The 25,080-nt window shown below is 38.3% G+C and overlaps 1 protein-coding gene across 1 annotated transcript in view; it reads left to right on the top strand.

Annotated features, from left to right (window-relative positions):
• Positions 1 to 25,080, top strand: part of LOC117975161 (membrane-associated guanylate kinase, WW and PDZ domain-containing protein 3-like) — a 173,462-nt gene that overhangs the window by 51,350 nt on the left and 97,032 nt on the right. Inside the window, exons 5-10 of the mRNA XM_063604771.1 lie at positions 1,570 to 2,175; positions 3,403 to 3,434; positions 6,146 to 6,302; positions 8,892 to 8,983; positions 10,669 to 10,861; positions 21,559 to 21,629. Of these exons, the coding sequence (XP_063460841.1) occupies positions 1,570 to 2,175; positions 3,403 to 3,434; positions 6,146 to 6,302; positions 8,892 to 8,983; positions 10,669 to 10,861; positions 21,559 to 21,629 (1,151 nt within the window). The remainder of the gene's footprint in view (positions 1 to 1,569; positions 2,176 to 3,402; positions 3,435 to 6,145; positions 6,303 to 8,891; positions 8,984 to 10,668; positions 10,862 to 21,558; positions 21,630 to 25,080) is intronic.

Below are 25,080 nucleotides of genomic sequence, written 5' to 3' on the forward strand. Positions count from 1 at the left end.
GCAATTCCTTAAGGATCTTGAACCAGAAATACCATTTGATCCAGCAATCCCATTACTGGATATATACCCAAAGGAATATAAATCATTCTACTATAAAGACACATGCACACGTATGTTTATTGCAGCACTATTTACAATAGCAAAGACAGGAACCAACCCAAATGCCCATCAATGATAGATTGCATAAGGAAGATGTGGTATATATACACTATGGAATACTATGCAGCCATAAAAAGGAATGAGATCATGTCCTTTGCAGGGACATAGATGAAGCTGGAAGCCATCATCCTCAGTAAACTAACACAGGAACGGAAAACCAAACGCTGCATGTTCTTATAAGTGGGAGTTGAACAATGAGAACACATGGACACAGGGCGGTGAACAACAAACACCAGGGCCAGTCGGGGGTTGGGGGACGAGGAGAGGGAGAGCATTAGGACAAATAACTAATGCATGTGGGGCTTAAAACCTAGATGACGGGTTGATAGGTGTAGCAAACCACCATGGCACACGTATACCTATGTAACAAATCTACATATTCTGCACTTGCATCCTGGAACTTAAAGTAAAATTTAAATATATATATATTTATATATATGATATATAAAATATATCATATATAAATATATATATTTATATATATGATATATAAAATATATCATATATATAAATATATATCATTAAATATATATGATATATAATATATACACATTAAATATATATGATATATTATATATATACACATAATATATATGATATATATAATATATATGATATATATGAGATATATATCATATATATGATATATAAATATATATGAGATATATATAAATCTATATATATATCAGGGGTGGAGGAGGATTTCTGGCTATAGGGGCTATAGGAACTTGACAGGATTCTTGCTGAATGCAGGCTGAGGTGATCAGGTAATCACCTGGAGAATGGTGGGGAATGAGGACTTAGATCATATATCAAGAGTGGGTGATTCTGGCTAAACCAACTTAGCAGGATTCCTGCTAAAGCTGGGCTCTGGAGGACATGCCAAGGATGAGGCCTACTGAAAAAAGAGCTCAGAGGAACCTGTCTAGAGTTTGGTTAAGGACAGCGTCTTTTTCAGTGTATGTATATATACATACATACAGATATATAAATAAATTTATTCAAAAAATATAATACAGTTTGTACAAGTAGTCAGTGGAGTTATTTGCTTCTGTACTAAGTATCTACTGCGATGTGCCTAGCTTTGCATGGATACTTAGATATGACTCAGAGGGTATACTAACAATGATAATATAAATTATCAGGGGTTTTTTTTTAATGATTCACTTGAGCTTGAAGTCAAAATTCTTTGCTACTGAAATAAGTAGGATTTTAGACATTTATACATACGTTTTAGAGATGAGTTAGAAAAGGGAGAAGGTCTGTGTTAGAAATCTATCTTTTCAGCAGTTAATAGAGGTTTCCAAAATTCAAATTTAGTTGCTAAATTGTAGTTATTTTTGCCCCTCTAGCAAAAAAATTAACTTATTTGTTGATTTTAATATTTTTAACATGATTATGTTTTTCCAGGCGATGTTATTGTAGACATCAATGGCAACTGTGTCCTCGGTCACACTCATGCAGATGTTGTCCAGATGTTTCAATTGGTACCTGTCAATCAGTATGTAAACCTCACTTTATGTCGTGGTTATCCACTTCCTGATGACAGTGAAGATCCTGTTGTGGACATTGTTGCTGCTACCCCTGTCATCAATGGACAGTCATTAACCAAGGGAGAGACTTGCATGAATCCTCAGGATTTTAAGCCAGGAGCAATGGTTCTGGAGCAGAATGGAAAATCGGGACACACTTTGACTGGTGATGGTCTCAATGGACCATCAGATACAAGTGAGCAGAGAGTATCCATGGCATCGTCAGGCAGCTCCCAGCCTGAACTAGTGACTATCCCTTTGATTAAGGGCCCTAAAGGGTTTGGGTTTGCAATTGCTGACAGCCCTACTGGACAGAAGGTGAAAATGATACTGGATAGTCAGTGGTGTCAAGGCCTTCAGAAAGGAGATGTAATTAAGGAAATATACCATCAAAATGTGCAGAATTTAACACATCTCCAAGTGGTAGAGGTGCTAAAGCAGTTTCCAGTAGGTGCTGATGTACCATTGCTTATCTTAAGAGGAGGTAAGTAAAAGCACAACATAGAAAAAGTTTCAGTGTTCAAGCATTTATATCTACTGATTGTCTTTCCTTACAGTTTAGAATGTGTTTTCCCAGCAGACTTAAATAGTAATTAGTGTGCATTTTCCTTAAGGTTCTGTCTGATTGTTTCCATAAGCAGTATCTTTTTCAGCAGTTTTTAAAAAATTATTAGTGATTTCATTCATGTCCATTATGGATTTATTTCCCTCTGTATTCTTTTGAAAATCTGATTCATGGCTTTAATGATTAGAGAGAGTCACAGCATTGTGATACTTCAAATGAAATACATCCTCTTAATTTCATTTCTCTGTTGATGACAGTAATAGAAATTGACTCTTTCAACCAATGGTGCGTCATCTGGACCTCTGTAATGCACCAAAGATGTTTTGAAAGAGCTAGCATCTCTGTGGATAAGTAAAATGTTGGATGGTGTGTTAATCTGTTCTGCAGAGGCAATCATGATAGCATGTGCTCATAAAGTTTTTATCTTAAGCTCTAGTATCTGTCTGTAAATGTTAATTAAACCACACAGTGCTTATGTGAGAGAAATATAATTTTTATTTTCCAAGGTCATCAGCTGACATGAACTCCTCCCAGACATTTACAAATTCAGTTCCAAGGAATAATCACAAAGTTTAATTTTAATATGCTTTCTTAAATCCATACTTATAAGTGACTAGTATCTTAAAGAATAAAAGCCACTTACTCTTTTATCTCTCTGGATTTTACTTTTCACTATTGAGGCAAACGAGCACTTCAGCTTCTTTGGGAGTTGTTTCTTAATCTCGTTTCTTTGATTCACATGGGTTTCTTCTCTGAGTGATGGTGGAATGTGCTCCAAGTAAGGTAGAAATCTCTTTGTGAGTGCTTGAGAGTAATCCAGGGCTTCAACAAGTATAACAAAGACACCAAAGTTCAATGTCACACAGGTTTGATGTCAGTTTCCTGCCTTGCCACTTACTGGTTCTTTGGTATAGGAAAGAATCTTAGTTTACCTTCTCTGTAAGATGGTCATAACATTTGTGCCTTCAGATTGTTATAAAAATGAAATGAGATAATATATGTATAATGCCTGGTACATAGGAGGTTAGACACAGAATTTACTAGTGTACTAAAAGTTGAAGCTAGTTTTATCGTAAACATTAGCAGTATTTGTGATCTGGGAATGCATCCTCTGGTTTTAAACTTTGGCTCATTTTTTTTTTTAAGGTCCTCCTTCACCAACCAAAACTGCCAAAATGGTGAGTATACACTGGTCCTCAAATCTTTTCCCCAACACACTGAGAGAGATGCCACATTCCCCTCTGTAAGAGGAGCTCACTGTGGTGATGATTATCGACTGGGAGAAGTTAGGAGGCATGCTGCCCTTGGCTTGTATTTATTAGAAACTAGGGAAGCGTTTGAAAAAGCCCCCTAGTGAGGAGATGTGCTCCACTGGTTAAGTATTGCAACTGGAGGATTACTAAAGGCCTATTGTACCAATAATCCTGTTCTCTAAGTTATAAAATGTGAACACATTAAAGAACCAACCTAGAGGTCTTTTTACTTTTGTGTTTCAGAGAAACAAGGTAGGAAGGACCTAAATGTTAAGACAGATGATAAACTATTACATCGTCTTGCCCCTGCCTGAAGAGAAGACGTACTAGTTCACATAATTTTGTGGGGACTATAGATATGCATGCACCTTTAGATAATCTTCTTACTTTTAAGACTAAATTCGGCTTCTTTTCTTATTATTTATTTTTTATTTATTTATTTTTTTTTTGAGACGGAGTCTTGCTCTGTCGCCCAGGCTGGAGTGCAGTGGCGCTATCTCTGCTCACTGCAACCTCCACCTCCGGGGTTCAAGCGATTCTCCTGCCTCAGCCTCCCAAGTAGCTGGGACTACAGGTGCACGCCACCATACCCAGCTAATTTTTTTGTATTTTTAGTAGAGACAGGGTTTCACCATGTTGGCTAGGATGGTCTCGATCTCTTGACCTCATGATCTGCCCGCCTCGGCCTCCCAAAGTGCTGGGATTACAGGCATGATACACCACGTCCGGCTGACTAAACAAGACTTTCTAGAGTAATTGTGGCCTTCTATGCTAAATTTGCTTGTTGTCAAAGTGAAAGACCTGAAACAGTGTCTTCTTTGGCATTCTTCTAAATAATCACGTAGCCTGTTCAAGGACCTGTGCAGAGAATAAGAACTTTAAAAAGGAGTGCATCAAATACTGCTGTTGTGGAAGAAACTCTACAAGGTGCACATTTGTAGCTATTTAAATATCCACAATGTTTTGGATATAAAGACAATTTTATTTAAAATTCTAATTTAGTTCTAGTTTGCTCATTTGGAGTCTTTTATCTCAAAATCAAAACATGGCCTTCCATAACCATAAACTATAGACGGTTATATTAAATGAATTAGTTCTTTCTAGCCCACCAAGTAGGAATCCTCTGCAAATTTGCTGTTTTATAGATTAAAAAGAATCCCTCAGCTTCTGGCCTTTTTTTTTTTTTTTTTTTTGAGACAGAGTCTCACTCCATCACCCAGGCTGGAATGCAGTGGTGTGATTTTGGCTCACTGCAGCCTCTGCCGCCTAGGTTCAAGCAATTCTTGTGCCTTAGCCTCCCAGTAGCTGGAATGACAGGTGCACGCCACCACACGCAGCTAATTTTTATATTTTTGGTAGAGATGGAGTTTCACTACATTGGCTAGGCTGGTCTCAAATTCCTGACCTCAGGTGATCTGCCCACCTTGGCCTCCCAAAGTGCTGGGATTACAGGCATGAGCCACTGCGCCCGGCCAGCTTCTGCCCTTTTCATTGACTGCTTATACTACTTGGGTCCAGTGTGAACAGAAATTGTTTTTGTCCATTCAGTTCAAATTGCACTGTATTCTACATTTCTCTGGTTCCTCTAGTAATCATTTTTAACTCCTGTGCCACCATGTTTATTTCATAATGGATGCCACTGCAGTCGCAGTGGCCCTAATGCTTTATAATTGATGGAAGGGTCTGATGAACTTTAACCGCCTCTGACAGAATGCTAAGATGTATGGGGAAGGGTAGGAGACTACTGTTAGCTTCTCTGCCTTCTCATTGGGTCTGGGTGATTGAAGGGTCCCCTCTAGCACAACACTTTGTAGTGGCTGACCCCTGATTACTCCCTGACAGACTGGTGCCCCTGCATTCTAGTCATTGTTAATGATCACAAACATCCATAATCTCCCTCTCCTAACAATAATCCAGGAAAACAAGCTGGTCTCAAAACCATATTTCTTAGGCCATTTATTGGATTTCATTGTTAACATTTTATTAAATAAGTCATTTTGCTTGGCTGTTATCTTGGGAAAGTTCTATCTGAATAGGAAAAATATCAAAATATGCTACTATGCTTTCCCTTATCTAATTGTCTTGCATGGTACATTTTCTCTTAATATATGTGAATTGGCCAGACAGGGTTTTCACAGTGCCATCTTTATAACCTAAATTAGAGTTAACCTCTCCTGTTTTCTTAGAGAGAGTATTATCTTAAACATCTTCCTTAGAAATTAAACTCAGTGAATGGGAGGTGGGCCGTGCTAAGAATTTTATGAAGATATTCTCTGAATCTCCCTCTTCCTTTACTTAGAAGTGCTGCCTTGTGTTGTATTTCTATTTATCTTCATCTCAAAGTCAATTTGTGTCTTGGTGGTGGAGAAAAGGGCAAAATTGTTTAAACATAGGACTAACTAAGGCTCTTCAGTTGATATTACTATAAACTTTTTTCTAATTTAAGTTAAATATGTTTCAACCAAATATACATTGCTATGAAAATGAATTCCTGTAACTGTAAATCTGCTGTGTCTTTGATCCTGCCACCTATACAACTATAATCAGTTGACATATCCATTTCAGATATCAGTTTTATGAATTAGTCAACCATCTGCTTTTTAAAAAATACTAAGTAAGGCTCTTTTCCATTTCAGAAAACAGATAAAAAGGAAAATGCAGGAAGTTTGGAGGCCATAAATGAGCCTATTCCTCAGCCTATGCCTTTTCCACCGAGCATTATCAGGTCAGGATCCCCAAAATTGGATCCTTCCGAGGTCTACCTGAAATCTAAGACTTTATATGAAGATAAACGTAAGTAGTTGTGGAATATTTCAGGAGAGCATATAACAAGATAAATTTGGATTTATTTTAGACTAGGACCTTCCCATCTTTCAGAAGCATATTGAAAAGTTATTCCTTCATTACCATTTTAATAGAACTCTGGACTTCTTCCATGCATATTCAACATTCACACATTCATTTTTTTCAAAATCATGCTTTAAGTGCTAGTTATCTACCAGATGCCATACTAGGTAACCAGAATACAGAGATAAATAGGTTACATAGGACCTGCACCCAAAAATATTATTAGAACTAAATGGAAAAAGACAAATATGTAATCAAATAGTATACAAATAAGTACACATAATAAGCCTAACAGGTACAGTGATAGAAAGATGAAATGGATAAATTGGGATCCAAAGAAGGAATATTCAGTTTTATCAGTGTGGGCAGTAGGAAGTGTCAGGAAAAGCTTCATACTGGAAGCAAAGCTTTAACTAAGTCATCAGGGATGAAAAAGTGTCTTTGAGGAAGATAAAAGGGAAAGATAGAAGGAATAGCACATGCACACTGGCCTTGCATGACTTGGGCTCTGCAAGTAGTTCACTTTCGCTTGGTGCAATTGGCAAGGAAAGTCACAGAGGAGAGCAGGAACAGATTGAGGAAGGCCAATGATGCCCTTCCAAGGGAGCTGGAGTTGGTCATATAAATAACAGAGAACCACAGAATGCCTTTAACTATAAGGAAGGCATAGTTTTGTGTTTTAGAAAGGTTTTTCCGGCAGGAGTATGAAGGATGAATGAGAGGTGTATGCAATTTGAGGGAGGGTGTGCAATTTGAAGAAGAAACTAAAGAGTTGACTCCTTAAAGGAGTCCAGCTGAGAGATAAAAAGAGAGACTGCATAAGGCAGAAATTCATGCATGTTCCTACTAATTCACTTACTAATGATAAATCTTTTCCAAAGTAAAATTGCAGATTTGAGTAGGTATAATTTTTTAAAATTTATTTGTTCTTAGAAAGAGATGTAAATCTACCTTGGAAAAGATATGTACAAGTGGAATATATGTATAGTTGACTTAATGCTTATTTAACTAGTTGCAGAAGTACATCTTGATAATCCCAAGCCATATTCAGAAAGATGAACACCAGTTGTACGCCCAGCAAAGCAATAATTTAAATTAGCATAACTATGTAGAATCCCTTTCTTCATACTTTCCATTCATAGCCTGATACATTATTAATACTGGTATAAACTCTGCAGTCCCATCAGGCTTCACCCATAAAATAAGTGAGTTGAACTGATGACTCTTTTTTTTTTTTTTTTCCCCCTGAGACAGAGTCTTGCTCTGTCACCCGGAGCTGGAGTGCAGTGGCACAATCTCAGCTCACTGAAACCTCTGCCTCCTAGGTTCAAGCAATTCTCCTGCCTCAGCCTCCTGAGTAGCTGGGACTACAGGCGTATGCCACCATGACTGGCTAAGTTTTGCATTTTTAGTAGAGACGGGGTTTCACCATGTTAGTCAAGCTGGTCTCAAACTCCTGACCTCGTGATCCGCCCACCTCGGCCTCCCAAAGTGGGATATATTCCTACAATTTTAATAGGAAGTATATATCAAAAGATACTGCTTCTATAGAATATTATCAGGAATTTACTAATCTCACTTTTTACATAGTTCCTTGACATGTTTATTTCTTCTCTCTTTACAGTAAATACTTCTTACCTATAAATAACATTAATATTTTCCCAAAGAAAAAATTTTAGTCATGAAATAGATTTTTGTGACTTAATATTCTTTTTTTTTTTTTTTTTTTGGAGATGGAGTCTTGCTCTGTTGCCCAGGCTGGAATGCAGTGGCACGATCTCAGTTCACTGCAACCTCTGCCTCCTAGGTTCAAGCAATCCTCCTGCTTAATATTCTAAGGAATACAACCTACCCTTTGAGGGTAGGACAGTATGAGTTAGGAGATTAGACCCTGGAAATCAACCTGGATTTAAATCTTAGCTTCACCACTTGCTATGTGACAATGGCCAACTTACTTACACCCTCAGTTTTCCCACCTAGAAAATGGGGCTAATAATAAATGTTAGTGTTTAATTATTTTCCTTTAAAATGCTATCATTTTGCAAAACTAGGCTAGGTAAGTAGTTCATATGGAATACTTTTCTGAGAGAAAGGTATTAGCTTGAGAGCAGGAATAAGGTATTTTACAGGCACTCTATACAGGAGCGCCTATACAGATTTAATGTACCTTACCCAAGTGTTAACTTAGGTCATTTGCACCTGTCAAATATCAAACTCAAGTTTGATCATTCTGAATTCAACATTGTTATATTGATTGGACAGCATTAGAAGTTAATGGCAGTGTAATACTGAGTATATGGAAGTGAGAGTAAATGTTTCTAAACAGTCTTCATACAGTTTTGTTTAGAGCTCAAAACAAGGATTTATAGTTGAATTGTGTGTGTGTTACACTCTTGTGCAAATTTTCCATATTAAAAAGTTCTGAGATTATAGTTTATTGAGTTACTCTATAATATCCTACTAAATACTGAACTTTGTTTTGTTTTAATCCTTTTAAAATAAATCATAGTATTTATATTTTCTGATTTTTCTCAGCACCAAACACCAAAGATTTGGATGTTTTTCTTCAAAAACAAGAGTCAGGGTTTGGCTTCAAGGAGCTAGGAGGAGATGGACCTGACCAGTCTGTAAGTGTCACTTCTTTGGAACATGGCTGTTTCCTGTTCAAATGTTTTGAGTGGTGATTTGGTGGATTATGGTGTGTTTTAAGTTTTTTTTTTCTCTAACAGTTTCATTAATATGAAGAATAACTGCATTTCTATTATTATCATAGTCCCTCAGTTATTGTGGTGTAGCTGAGGTTAAAAACTGTGGGTAAAAACTGAATATGTCAGCTGCAAATTAGACAGTGATTAATTTATTTACTTCTCTGTGTGAATAACTACATAAAGCTTATTTTAAGTTTATATTTTCCTTTGCCCTCATTAAACAGAGTCTAAGATATTTTCCTTCTCTAAGAAGCCTATAATCCCATGTCCTCTTTCCCACTATTACTCTATCTTCTGGATGCTCCATAAATGGTTGGCATGAGCCTGTGCATATTGTTTCACCTCATCTTATTAATAGGTTGGCATTTTCATGCTCAGTACTTTGCATGTCATTTCATCTGTTACCTTTGAAACTAGAGGAATATAAAATAATTAATATTTTTGTCCAGAGGCATAAGGGTTATATTTGCAAAGCATTTGAAGTCTAGGATTTTGTTTACACATGATTCTCACATAAACTTGTTTTAGAGAACAAATGTAGTGGGTTTTGTTTCTAAGTTTTGCTCTTGGTTTGAATAACAAGTAATGTGTTCTGTAGCATTTTAAAGAACATATTTGCATTTTATTTTATATAATATCAATATATTATATATCAAAAAATATGGTTGGAAGTTAGGTGAAGAACAATAATCTTTAAAAATTACAGGCTTCTTATTTCTGAATAGAACATTTGATTTATGTAGTATAAATTTGTTCTAATTGGTCATATTGGTTACAGTTACAACAGTCATTGGAGGCACATAAAGCTTAAGGCAGGTTGCCCTATGTAGAACAAATACTAGATACCTTAATTGTTCTTGGTGGTATTTGTATTTTTGTTTTATTGCTTCCTATTTTGTTGATACTCATAATGTTCACTTAGACATTTTAAGAATTTGTTTCAAACAACTTAGAAGAAACCTTTCTTTTCTCTTAAATGTCAGATTTTAGCAGCTCTGAAACTAGCCTAAACATTCAGGATTGCCTAATTATAGGATTCTAATGCTGGTGAGCAAAATGAACCAGATTTGTTCACCTAGATGCAAGTGAAGCTTCAGGCCACTCTGTTCCCGCTGAGATTTAGAAACAAGAAATGTCTCTGTGCTGTGTATATTGAACTTGTACCGTTAGTCATATGTGATGAGAGTACCGTTGAGAATGATCCCAGTTGCTGTGAACAGTATGTAGAAAATCTTGCCTGATGACATTGAACAGACTTTTAATAGCTACTCTGCAGATTTATATTTTCTGAGTTTAGTGTTTTGTTTCATTGTAATGATAGGGATAATGGTTGTGCTTTTTGAGTTATCGAACAACTTTGTATTTTCTATTTTCTTTATACACAGCCCTGAGGATCTATAAGGGATTACATAATACAATGTGGTTATTTGAAGTGCCATTTTGGAGAATGGGCACTTTCTCAGATAATACCTTTCTAAAATATAACTGTTTTCATAGTTGAACTGCAAAAATCTGTTGGTTTGCACAATGCTAAGTTAGGAATTCCTTAACTCTTCAGCTAAACTTTACACTGTGGACCAAACTGTACTTTGTTATCTTATCAGATATATATTGGGGCTATTATTCCCCTGGGAGCAGCTGAGAAAGATGGTCGGCTCCGCGCAGCTGATGAACTAATGTGCATTGATGGAATTCCTGTTAAAGGGAAATCACACAAACAAGTCTTGGACCTCATGACAACTGCTGCTCGAAATGGCCATGTGTTACTAACTGTCAGACGGAAGATCTTCTATGGAGGTGTGTGAACTTGTTCCTGCTCTGAAAAGTTAAAAAAGAAACAAAGATACTAGTCTACTTCCTGTGTAGTTTTGCAGGTTATTTTATTACATTCAGTAGTATCTAAGATAACCCATTTGGTGTGATCCAGGGCCTCACTGTGGAAGGCTATGCAAACACAAAAGGATTCAGAAATAATACTACTATAAAAAAATAAATTTTGGGCTTCTATATTAAGATTATTTTCATATATTGATGCATTTTGCAAATGTATTATAGGTGGGAGTATTGATTTAAATCCGGTTTTGTTTTGTTTTGTTGAGTTGAGGTAGAGTCTCACTCTGTCACCCAGGCTAGAGTGCAGTGGTATGAGCTCAGCTCACTGCAACCTCCACCTCCTGGGTTCAAGCGATTCTCCTGCCTCAGCCTCCTGAGTAGCTGGGAGTAGCCTGGGAAGTTAACTAGAAGTCCTCATGCATGTTTTTAAAACAAAGTTGGTAATTAGCATAACCTAGTTAGTTACCTTTACACAGAGTGACAGAATTAAAAAGTTGACAAGCCCATCAGACCTCAGCCAGGAGGTACTGAAAGGAGGGAGACCAGTGAGTCTAGACCAATAGGTGGGTTAGGCCTCCTGAATGCCAGCCTAGAAGTTTAGACTTGATTCTATAGGCTCTGGGGTACCTACAAGTTTGTAGTCGGAGCCTTGGGAATTGAATGTTACATAGGAACTTTGACTGGTTCCAGCTAGCCTTGGCTGTTAGCAATTATTTTTATCTACTTTAACAGGGGTGACAGAGTAGGGGGGCAGGAAACTAAGCTGGCATTATGGTCACAGGAAAGAACAGACTGATTTGGAGCCTTTCAAACTGCAGACCTTTGTTACTGACCGATGCTTAATTTGGTTTCTGGGTTTTGTTAGTTTTTTCCCCTGCCCTTACCTCATTTACCTTAACGACAGCTCCCCCCTCTAGAGCTCAGCTAGGGCAGGCTGCCACTGTGGACTGGGGGGCCAAGAGGCCCAGCGCAAGAAGAAAGTGGGTTGAAAGCAGAGTTCTGTTTAAAGAATTTTCTGCTGGAAACTAGCCCAGAGGGAGTAAAGAGGAGCTTTAATGAGGAGCAGCTGCGGTGCCGACGCAACCCACATGAGACTTTTTTTTCCCCTTCGTTCCACATTCTGTATAGTTTTTTTAAAAATCATGATTTTGAAATAGCTGTTTTGTAAAGCATGCCTCTCTTTTTCTTCTTGTATGTGGTGGGATTTTGCTTTGTTGTTGTTTTTTTTTTGAATGGCCAAATCCTCGTTTAAAAAAAAAAAAAGCTAAAGACAGAGCTGCAGCAAAGCCCTGGATGCAATTTGGCCTCACCCTGCTGATACAGAACATTCGGTGGAGAAAACAAGGGGAGAGAACACTGGCTTTTATTTGGAAAAGGGGCTTATTTCCTGCTCAGACTTCAGTCATCTTGGAGCTGACCCAAGATGCTACACTGTTTTAAGCTTTTCTGTAGACGAGTGGCTATTCACTTAGGAAACGTGAAAGAACAAATTTTTCTGTCCTGTATTACTAGGGAGACTGATCCTGAACTGCAGCCATTGCCAGATAGATTGGAATTGCTATTCAGATCCCAGCTTCGTTGAAATCTGTAAAGTGGCTACATGTAAACTAATCCAGGCTGCTAGTGAGATGTGAGGGTTGGGGTCTGGTTTTCATCTGCTTAAGTGAGAGGAAACTGTAGGGGTATCCTTCAAATGGAATGTTTTCTAGTTCCATTAGGAGGAATCCCTTGTTTTTCTCTGTTTTCTTCCTTCCTTTGCTTTTCTACATCCAACCCCATGCGTATGTTTGAACAGTAACAATGAAAACGTGGACCTCTCAATGTCAGAAATGATACTTTTTTTTTTTTTGAGATGGGGTTCTCACCATGTTGCCCGTGTTGCCTAGGCAGGTCTCGAACTTCTGCTCTAGCAATCTGCTCGCCTTGGCCTCCCACAGTGCTGGGATTACAGGTGTGAGCCACTGTGCCCAGCTGAGACTTTTAAAGAAAAAGTCATAAATATATCTTTATGGACCTGGTAAGTATTCAGATTAGTTTATGGAGTTTAAAATGGAAAAATGCTCCCCAAACCTTTCTCTGTATTCACAACCTCATCTGCGAAGTATGTTCTTTCAGAGTTCCAATGCTAGAGAAGAGAGAGTAAGTAGAAGTCACTGAGAGACACTGAAGAGACAGTTATGAAAATAATTAATAAACTCCCTACAGGAGGGAAACATTCATATAGTTTTGCGGATGAAAGGCATCTGTTAGATTTTTGTGGTTATTTTTTAGAATATACACCTTTAGTTCAAGTGGTAGACTATTTTCCAAAATGTGTGCTGGGTAGCTTAATGGAATTATAGATATGTAAGGGATGTTGGGTGTTTAGCCATGTTTTCATTCTCTAACCAAATTCAACTTTAGCCATCTCAAGAAGACAGCTATTTAAGCCCTTGTTTTGAAGCAGAGAACCTTACTTTCCACCAAGACTAACAGAGTATATTTTCTCCTTATACCACAGTTGAACAGGGATTTGCAAGTTGAAAGATCTCCTGCCTTAGGAAACAAGGGTCTGTTATTTCTGACTGTCTTACCGATTACTCCCCTTTCTTCCCATGTCCATAATGCTGCTTAGCTTCCTGGGGTGTGAAGGATAATTGTATACCTCAGGATGACTATTAGGTTGATTTGGCCTGTTATTCTACCAGACAGATCACAGAGTAGAGATGGATTTTGTGGAACATTTGGATTGAGAGACTGACTTTATCCATCACATGAAATTTAGCCTGCTTTGGAACCAGCTGCTTAGTGGGGTTTAGGTACTCAGGTAATCAGGGAACCTACACCAAGGGTTCAAGACAGGCTCTTCCCCACAAAAACTATCTAGATGGGAGTTTGAGAAAGGTACAGCAAAGACATAACAGTGGCTTAAATAAAGAAGAACCGTACCAGTGGAGACAATGTAGTGCATGACATGGCACTACATCTGCTGTTGGAAGGATCAGAGACAGGTGGGATGATTTGTAGAAGGCTTACTATAGGACAGGTTTACAGCAGATTTTTGAAAAAAGGGTGGAAGAAAGGAACCTAAGTTGGAGATATACCAGAAGGGAAGCATGATGTTTCTCACTGGAAATTAAAAAGATTTTAATATAGGGGACAGTAAACAAGATTGTGGAAATAATATGGAGTGTTCGAGTTATGGATTACTAAAGAGTCAGATGGTTAGATGATTGGAATGGGACAGACAAGCAGATCAGAGATTGTAAAGAACTTGGATTTGAAAGGCTTGGTATTAATACTGTTGCTAGTTTCTGAGCAGAAGAATGACATGAAAATTATGCTTAGGAAAGATTATTCTTTTAGTCATATGCTTAGGTTCAGCAAGGAATTTCCAGACTGTCCTTAGGGAGAGGAGAGGTATGGATAGGATGCTGGTCCATTTAGGATGTTAGAGCTGATTGAATAGGTGCTAGTCTTGGGGCAAGACTTAGTCATACACTTTCAGTTAAGTACTATTTCATTGTAAGGTCTAGGTGAAGATAGGGATATATTTGTAAAACTGGGGAAATTGCTAGATTCACAGATAACCAACTTTGGGTAGATCAGTTAGCTTTGGTGTCCTTTTCAGTGCTATAGGGGTTCAGACCATTTGGTTTCTGAGATCACTGCTGAAATTCTGTGATTGTATGAGTATAATGTAAAAGTTGTCTCAATCAAGGAAACTTGGAGTAAAGACTCAATATGATGGATTTATAAGGAATGAATGACAGTTCCAATTATGGGGTTCAAAAAACATGTGCTACAAGTATAAGATGAGAAAAATAGGGTACACTAGTAGTTCATGTGAAATAAGGCTCTGAATATTTTAGCTGAGTGTGTATTCCATAGCACATAGTAGTATTTTGTGGCTTCTAAAAAAGTACACACATCCATTGGGTATGAGTCGGAGCATTATTCTTTCTTGAACTGCGCTCTCACGATGCCTCCTCAGTTTAAGAACTTATTCTGAAATAGTAAAAGCATAGTGTCCAGATCAGGAGGTCATGGTTCAGCTCTGTGCTGCACTGGTAAGAACATGTGTTAAGCCTTTTTCCATTTTGAGCCTCACTTTTTAAAGAGGTTTTTGATGAACTGGAGTCATCCAGTGATGGGGAGGCAGGATAGCCTAGTGTTGAAGCACACACACTCTAGAGACTACTTGGGTTTGAATCCTGCCTCTTCCATCTACTAGCTGTGAATTTTTTTTTTTTTGAGAGGGAGTCTCGCTCTGTCGCCCAGGCTGGAGTGCAGTGGCGCGATCTTGGCTCACTGCAACCTCCAACTTCTAGGTTCATGCCATTCTCCTGCCTCAGCCTCCCGAGTAGCTGGGACTACAGGCGCCCGCCACCACGCCTGGCTAATTTTTTATATTTTTAGTAGAGACAGGGTTTCACTGTGTTAGCCAGAATGGTCTCGATCTCCTGACCTGGTGATCTGCCTGCCTCGGCCTCCCAAAGTGCTGAGATTACAGGTGTGAGCCACCGCGCCCGGCCTAGCTGTAAAATCTTAATCTTTCTAAGCTTTGAGTTCCTCATATATAAAATGGAGATTATAATATAGCACTGGAGCGAGTAATACAAGAGACAATAGCTATCAAATGCTTAGCAAATATACAATACATAGTTAAGTACTTAGAAAATATGTTTTCAGTTACTTCGGGTATATACCTGGGAAGGGAGGCAGAAAATTTTGGTCATTCTGATTATTATTACTACTATTAAGCATAGAAGCACCACTAAAACGGTGAAGAAGCCTGGAAATAACCCTATACTGAGGAATACGCCAAACCATTGAATCCTGGAAAAAAGAAAACAAAAGGCCCACATAACTATCTTCAGATTCTTGAAGGGCTACATGTAAAAGAAGCAGAAGGCTTGTTCTTTTTTGTTCTAGAGGGTAGAGATAACCTGGAAATTGTAGAGAGACAAAGTTTGTTCTTTTCAAACTTAAGACATAATTTATGTATCATAAAATTTACCCTTTTAAAGTGTTTAATTTAGTAGACTTTAGTATTTCCAGAGTTATGAGACCACCACCATTATCTAATTTTGAAACATTTTTATCACCCTGAAAGAAATTCTCTACTGCTTAGTAGTCACTGTCTATTTCCCTTTCTTTGCAGCTCCTGGCAACACTAATCTACTTTCTATCTCTACGGATTTGCATATTCTGGACATTTCATATAAATGGAATTATATAATATGTGGCCTTTTGTGTGTGGCTTCTTTCACTTGGCATGTTTTCAAGGTTCATCCATGTTGTAGCATGTATCAGAATGTCATTCCTTTTCATGGCCACATATTTCATTTATGGATATACCACATTTTCTTTATCTGTTCATCAGCTTATAGGCATTTGGGTTGTTTCTACTTTTTAGCTATTATGAATAATGCTGCTATGAACATTTTTATTATGTGGGCATATGTTTTCAGTTATCTCGGGTATATACCTAGGAAGGGAGGCAGAATTTGAAGAATTAAGAAAGAAAGAGCTTTCTCACAGTGGGATCCACCCACATTGAAGACTGTTCTTTTGTTGAAGTAGTCAGCCAGTAATTTCAGTTAACAAATGCATAGTGTTTACTATGTGCTGGATAGTGTTCTAAGTGCTTTACCCTTATTTAAAAATCCTATGAAGTAGGCACTGTTATTACATCTCCTTTACAACAGGGAAGTTCAGTACCTTGCCCAAGATTACACATTGAGTAAATGGTGGAGTTGGGATTGAAATCCAGGTGGTCTGGTTCCAGAGTCTGTACTCTTAAGAGCAGAACAATAATAACTCCAAGCATTTATTAAATTCTCAAGATTTATCCGGCACCATGCTACATGCTTGTATTCAAGCAGAGGCTGGTGATCATCTTTTAGAAATATTTTAGAAATGATTACTTAATTGGATAGAAATTAAATTTCTTGAATCTGAAGGTTCTGTTATTCCAAGGATGGCTGGAAATGGGGGAAAAGCCAGCAACAAGATGATGTCTGGCCTGAGGCTTTTAAGATGATCAGAATTTGTATCAAAAAGTAAACTGTGAACACGAATGATAAGTATTATAGGAATTCAGTTAACAAGTCTTGTCAGAATGTGGTAATAAATTATATACAACTTAAAGAGATGAAGTTACTTTAAATTGTGTGTGGAAGCCTTAGAAAAATTGAATAATTAAAGTTTCTTGGGAAGATGATCTCCTTTTACAAATGTTTAGTTTCAAATAGTGGCAGCACATATTAGGATAGACAGATGACTTCTAGAAAACTGAACATATGGGACTGGAACAGTGTATTTTGGAGTCAGTTACAGGAAGGAAGTTGTTTAAAACCAAGTGAACAACAACAGTAACAAATGCATTTGAGAGAAAGAGCAGTGCAGTCCAGACTTAAACATTAGGGTGGCCATAATAGATGGGGAAGAAGGAGAAATCAGCAATCCAGACTAAGACTTCACTGGGTTTTGAGTTAGACAGAGGGAGTCATAGAAGCCAAGGTAAAGTGATTAAAATGGTGCATGGAGTGGTTAGCAATTCTCCCTATAGGAGAGAGAATTTCCTTATGAAGTTTCAGATGAGACCACTGAACTTGACTAGAGGAAAGTCATTGTTTTTAGAAAACAGTTTCTAAGCAATAATTAGAATTAAAGTTTTGTTGCAGAGGGATAAGTAAGAAGTAGATGGAAAAGAAAGAGAAATATCTGAAATTAGGCTACAGTCATAGAAGGTTAGCTGTGAAACAATAATTTGGAAAGGGAAATGGGACCTCATGAAAATGTGGGTTAAAAGAGACTTGTATATCTTCTAAGGTAAAAGTAAAGAACTAAGCTGATGTCCAGCCCTCTAAAACATTTTAAATAGAAATCAAACTTTATTAATACAGTAGGTCTAGTTTCACATAAAGCAAATATGTGGTTCTGTACACGGGCTTTAGGAGAGTAAGTCTGTTGTACCTCATATGTAAGTATTATCCCATTTAGAGGAAAACCCTGAGTCTTTCTTTATAGTGGCTTAAAGGCCCCAATTGATCCACATCCCAGTTACAGCTCTCATCTATTTTCTGCTGCTCCAGATATTCTTGCTGTTTCTCAAACACGCTAGGGCTGCTCTCTGTGTTATGGCCTTTGCATTTGCTGTTCCCTTTCTCATGAATGTGTTTCCCTAAGATACCTGCATGATTACTCTCACCTTATTTAGGTTTCAACTCAAGTATTGTTAGTGAAGGTCTTCTCTGATTTTCCTATTCTAAACTGAGATACTTCTCTTTGCTCACCCCACACCCTCATCCCCAGCTCCATTCCTTCCTGTTTAATTTTTTTTTCACAGCACTTAACTCCATCTATTGTGCATCTTTTACTTAGTAATTTTGTTTTCGTCTTCCGCTATTAGAATGTAAACTCCAAGAGTGTAAGAATTTTTTAGCACTGGAAAAATGCCTGGCACATAATAGGCATTTACTAATTGTTGTGTGAATGAATGATTATAAGTTTAATATTCTTTGTGGAAACTAATAAGGTTGATTTCCTATCAGAAACCGATCATTATTAATAAGCATATTGGATGGTATTTATAGAATTAGCCTTCATATGTTCTCTACTCAGAAGTTGGCAAACTTTTTCTGTAAAGTGCCAGAGAGTAATTATTTTTGCAGGCTTTGTGGTCTCATTACAGCTACTTGACTCTGTTGTTGTAGTGGAAAATCAGCCATAGACAACCTATAAATGAATGAGCATGGCTGTGTTCCAGTAAGACTATTTATGGACACTGAAATTTGAATTGTATATAATTTTGAAATGTCAGAAAATATCCTTCTTTTGTTCTTTTTTTCTAATCATTTAAAAATGTAAAAAACTATTCACAGGCCAAACAAAAACAGGCAGTGGTCCAAATTAGACTTGCAAACTGTACTTTGTCAATCTCTGGTTTTACTGATTTCTTAAATATATCTTAGGTTAAAACTTATTTTTCCATACTTGATAGGGAGCAACAATGTGAATTAAACTGTAGAAACAAATAATTCAGAAATACATCTGTTTAGCTTTAGAAACTTCCATTTTGCTTCATTTTTGTTTTCCTGGGAACCTTATATTTCCATTATATGTTTATGATGCTACCATTTAAATGAGTTTGCATTCTCTTAGCATATGCCACATGATAGTGTTAGGGTGGTGTAATAGTTCAGGAGCAAAGCTGAGCAAAGCCCACCCACGTTTAAAAATTTGCCATTATTTAGAAGGTGCATAATTCCCATATGGGAGAATGAAGAGTCATCTAATAATGCCCAGAGGGCTGCACTGTGAGTGAGAATTGTGTTGCAGTTTTTAACATTCATAACACATTTCTTGAATAAGCTGCAAATGCTTTTAATAATATATCTCAGAGTTAATTTTAGCTATGCTACATTGGCACTTTTTGCTCCTCCACTTCAAAAAACCAACACAAGAAACTATTCTCAAATCAAGCTGTGATTTGGATGGGGCATTGTATTTTCCTCAATAAGCACAAAGAAGAGAGAAAAGATGTTTTTACTTGGCAAAACTTTTTTTTTTTGAGATGGAATCTCACTCTGTTGCCCAGGCTGGAGTGTAGTGGCACAATCTCGTCGGCTCACTGCAACCTCCGCCTCCCGGGTTCAAGCAATTCTCATGCCTCAGCCTCCCGAGTAGCTGGGATTACAAGCGTGCACCACCACCCTGGCTAATTTTTGTATTTTTAGTAGAGCCAGGGTTTCACCATGTTGGCCGGGCTATTCTCAAACTCCTGACCTCAGATGGTCCTCACACCTCAGCCTCCCAAAGTGCTGGAATTACAGGTGTGAGCCACTGTGCCCAGCCCACTTGCAAAACTTTTTAACATTTATAAGGTTTTTTACATACTTGATTTTGTTCAGTTCTTAGAATAATCTCATGATGTAGGTGACCTTATTAACTATTTACAATGTGAGAAAATGGATAGTCAGTGAAGATAAGTAACTTGTCCAAGGTCACAGCACCAGAACTCCAAACCAGACCTTCTGACCTTCTTGATACAGACTCCTCACAGTCACCTGCATGCCATCTTTGGTTTCAGTGCTATGAACTTTCTTCACTGCCTGTTGGTCTGTAGCTACACCTACTCATGAAGATGCCCAGAGCATTAGCCGCTCCTTGCTCCGCCATGCTTATCTTATGCAGCTCTGGGAGGGGTGAAGAGGCTGTGGCCAGTTACCTCACTACCACTATAGCTATTCACCACCCTGTTTTCTCCTTTAGCCATTGTAGCTACTACACAATTCTTCTGGGCATTTTCTGTCTTAGTTCCCTAGTATCTGGCCTTCCTTCTTTTCTCAGTAACTGTGACCCCTGCTAGCTAGCCTTGCCAACCAATGGTTAATGAAAGGTCTTGGATATGACTGTCAAAGACAAAAGCACTCATGACCCCAATGTTTCAGGTCACAATGATTAGGAAAATCAGGACAACAAGGCTTGGGCACAGAAGAGCTGGTTTTTGAGAGGGGGATTTAGAGTTTGGTTTCAATGTGTAATCTTTGAGGTAATGGTGGAACAGCCTACTAGATTCAGTTTTCTAGTCCCCGAAAACTAAAACGAGGAATAAGTTGAATCACATATTTGGGGCACCAGCCAAATATATAGCAGCATTTATAGTTAGAATCAAAGTGTTTGTGTTTCTTAATTTAAATGCTTCTCAGAGATTCCATTTAAACAACTTCATTATGAAAATGGAGACTTACCATGCCTTTTTGATATTGTTCAGAGAAAATTGTCATAAATAATACACACAGTTTGAAATGGTTGTACATCTTATGAATCAAGGGGTGGCATGTAAAAAGGTTCCTCAGTGCCTCAATGTGGAAAATATCATAGAATGTTATTCTTCAATTGATTCCTTCCTTCACTTTGGTGTTTATATGGTATCTTAGATATTTTATGTTATTTTAATTATATTTTGTGCCTTTTTATTTGGTTAAAAATGCCTACTACTTAAATATTAACAGATTTTTAAATATCCCTTTGAACTCTTCCCCATTCCTGTACCTCCTTTCCCTTTTTCCGTTGTAATGTCAGCCACCTGAACATAACCCAGAAAACTAGGTATCAGCCAATTGATGTTTCAGTGGAAATAAGAGAAAGAAGCACTTACTATTTCTCAATGCTTAATTGAGGAAAAGCACATGATATCTTACATATTTTAAATTGGAGGGGATAATAGGGTCAAGTTCATGCATTATATTGTGGACATCTTAATCCTATCAAATGGCTTAGTCAAAATGAGAAAGTTAATGAATTTAAGCAGACAAGTACGAACAGTGCTCTAAAAAAGGTGCTGTTACACCATCCCAACCTGTACACACATGAAAAAAAGCTGGGGTGCATTTTGCGTTTGAATAAGGGTCATGTTGACTGGCCATGGCAGACCCTGCTAGACCATACACCTGATACTCTGTCACCTGCCAGGACTCAAAAGGACATGGGAGTATGTGGTTAAGTTCTCTAAGGACTCTTTCTTCTAAAGGGAAGCAGTTTTATAGGTGGTACTTGTAGGTCTGTTGATTCACAATCTCGTGCTTTCTTGATTGGACTGTATTGTTTTACTGTAATTTTTTGGACTTACAAGAAGTCAGGTGTTTTCATGGACTCTTCTCTTTTCCATACAGATGTCCAGAAGGCTTGTTGGGGGAATATTGTCAACATCGAGACCCCTGTGAGAAGAACCGCTGCCAGAATGGTGGGACTTGTGTGGCCCAGGCCATGCTGGGGAAAGCCACGTGCCGATGTGCCTCAGGGTTTACAGGAGAGGACTGCCAGTACTCGACATCTCATCCATGCTTTGTGTCTCGACCCTGCCTGAATGGCGGCACATGCCATATGCTCAGCTGGGATACCTATGAGTGCACCTGTCAAGTCGGGTTTACACGTAACTAATGAGACCAAAGCCAGTGCTTTCCTACCTTCAGCAGATACCTTTATTTAGCATCTTTTAGATCATGGTGTCTGGCTCTTAAATGTCCCCCAGCTCTGGTGCACATTTAACATTATGATAAGGAACTGGGATGTTCCAGACAACTATCCCTAACTTCCTTTTAAGAGTTTCAGGGGGCAGAGAAAGAGAAAGAAAAAGGACCAAATACTTTGACTGCTTAAAGTATATATGTCAGGGCCAGGTGCGGTGGCGCACGCTTGCAATCCCAGCACTTTGGCAGGCCAAGGCAGGAGGATCACTTGAGGCTAGAGGTTTGAGACCAGCCTGGGAAACATAGCAAGACCCCATCTCTACAAAAAAACAAGAATAAAAATAAAACAAAATTAGTCATGTGTGGTGGTGTGCACCTGTAGTCCTAACTACTTGGGAGGCTGAAGTGGAAGAATTGCTTGAGCCCAGGAGTTTGAGGCTGCAGTGAGCTATGATCGCACCACTGCACTCTAGCCTGGGTGACAGAGTGAGACCCTGTCTCAAAAAAAAAAATATGTACACCAGGATGGGGAATCAGAGTTTACTTCACTAAAAGAAATAAGTACACTGTCACCAGAGGAAAAGTTGCTGATGTTATTGACTATTTGCTTTTGGAAATCTCCCTCCCTAGACATTCAGGGCACTGGCTTTTCTGGTTTTCTGAACCCTGTTCCTTTTGCTTCTTCATTACCTTGTTCTTATCCATTAAATGTCTGTGCTCCCTGGAGCACTGTTTTGCGCCCTCTTTTGAGCCACATCACAGCTCTCCCTAGGGAATTTCACTGTGTGTATTCGCCTCCACTGCCACTGTCTTCATTAGCTTGCTGATGAATCTCACCATCATTCCCTTAGCTCCACCCAACCCTGACATTCAGGCTCATGTTTCTAGCTATGCTTTGTATGTTCTCCTTGGAGATATTCTACAGGTACTTTCAGCTCACCTTGTTGACAGAAATACGTAGCAGCCATGTACATCCCAAATACCCACGCTAGAAACTCCCTGTCCCTTGTTCTGACCTCATTTCAACTCAGTCACCCAAGCCAACCTCTGAGTTGCCTTTCACCTGTCTATTCCTCCCATTTCCTCTGCTACCCTGTAGTTGAGGGCCATGTTATCTCTCACCTGGACTTCTGAAGTAGTTTCTGAATACGTTTTCTTGCCTTTCTTCTCTCCCCATCTCATTCACCCATGATATTACTACATCTTTGATTATAAATGCAAATATTCTAACAATCTCACCTGCTTACAATGTCTAATATTTTTTCATCATCCGCAGAATAAACTGCAAACTCTTTTACATGACTTCCATAGCTCTCTACAGCCTAGACTTTACATCTTTTTGTAGCCTGGCCTCCCCACAAGCATCTAGGCCTAGTCACACCAAATTCTCCTTATTTCCTGAAAATGTTGTACTTATTATTGCTTCCATACAGTTACACACTCTTTTGCCTGGAATGCCCTTTTCTACAACTGGTGATTGTCCAATGTTATTTAAAACTGTGTCTTAGTGACCCTTTCATGATTCCTTTAGGCAAATGGTCTCTAAGTTTTATTATTTTTATGTATCACATTTTATTGTAATTTTTTTTACACATATCTCACCTGAATAGATTGTGGGTTTTTCTAGGTGGGTCTGAGCTTTATTCAAAAGTGTTTATTAAATTAGATGAGAAAAGGAGGAACATTCTTCATTTTTTCTCCTGCTTTAAGCACTAAACCAAGAGTTCTATAAATGCAATAAGCAAAAAAGTGAAAAATGTACTCAGAAAACTATACTGGATCAGTTAGTGTAGAATACTGTTATATTAATTTTTCATTGTATTAGGGTTCTCTAGAGGGATGGAACTAATGGAATATATATGTATGTATATATATTCCAACCCAAAGTGTCTTGGTGGCAATCTTAATATATATATATTGGCAATCTTTATATATATATAAAGGAGAGTTTGTTAAGTATTAATTCACATGATCACAAGGTCCCACAATAGGCTGTCTGCAGGCTGAGGAGCAAGGAGAGCCAGTCTGAGTTCCAAAACCGAAGAACTTGGGGTTCAATATTTGAGGGCAGGAAACATCCAGCACGGGAAAAAGATGTAGGCTGGGAGGCTAGGCCAGTCTCGCTTTTTCATGTTTTTCTGCCTGCTTTATATTTGCTGACAGATGATCAAATGGTGTCCATCCAGATTAAAGGTGGGTCTGCCTTCCCCAGCCCACTGACTCAAATGTTAATCTCCTTTGGCAACACCTTCACAGACACACCCAAGATCAATACTTTGTATCCTTCAATTCAATCAAGTTGACACACTCAGTTTTAACCACCACAAATCTACCCCTTGTCAACTTGAACCCATACACATCTCCTGAGATCACACATAATCTTCAAATAAAGACAATAATTAGGTCATAATCACACCTAATGTAGTACAACTATTCTTCGTACATCAGGAAACACACCAGTCCCCAACTGAAACACTCTTACATAAAGTTAACGATACTTAAATGCTGATGTGAAGTCAGTAAATCTTATGTCACATGATAAAGGAGAAAGGAAATAAAATGAAGATATTTTCTTAGTACAAGTGTGTGCAAGCACAGACATGTTTTTAATAAAAGAAGGAGGAAATACTGAGGACCATTACAGTCCTCATTTCTGCAGCTGGTCACATGGTAGTAGCTGGTATTGATGACTACCTCCTTCTACCCATTTTGTATTCCTTTTGCCTTCAGCAAACACCTCAGCAGGTTGTGTTTTTTTTTTTTCCTGATGGAGAGGCCCAAACCTTCATTCATCCAGGCGGGACCATTTGTAGTCCCGCCTGGATTGGGCTGTTGTAGTTGCCCACTGACCTTAATCACAGGGCATGGTAATACTAAGAGACGCCCTAATGGATCTCCTGTATTCCATGAATACTCTTTCTTACCTCCATTCTGGAGTAGTAGACTGATTTCATCTTGATAGCCTGGGTCTTGATAGCCTTGATGTCCCAGCCAACACTGTAACGCCTTTCTTAGCCTGTTTACTTAAAGGTAGGAACCCAAAGTGTCCTGGTGGCAATCTTAACTACCAGTTGAATGGAATTGTTGTTGTGTCTTCTGGTGGCAGCGTTCCTCCCTCTGGAACTAAGACCTCTAGGCCAGCAGAACTTAATGTTGCGGGAACAGGAAGCAAACATTTTGCTAGTGGATCACTAGGGGTGATGGTGAGTGGTACCACTTCCATTT

Source organism: Pan paniscus, chromosome 1, assembly GCF_029289425.2.
Source record: "Pan paniscus chromosome 1, NHGRI_mPanPan1-v2.0_pri, whole genome shotgun sequence".
In the NCBI taxonomy this organism is placed as follows: Eukaryota; Metazoa; Chordata; class Mammalia; order Primates; family Hominidae; genus Pan; species Pan paniscus.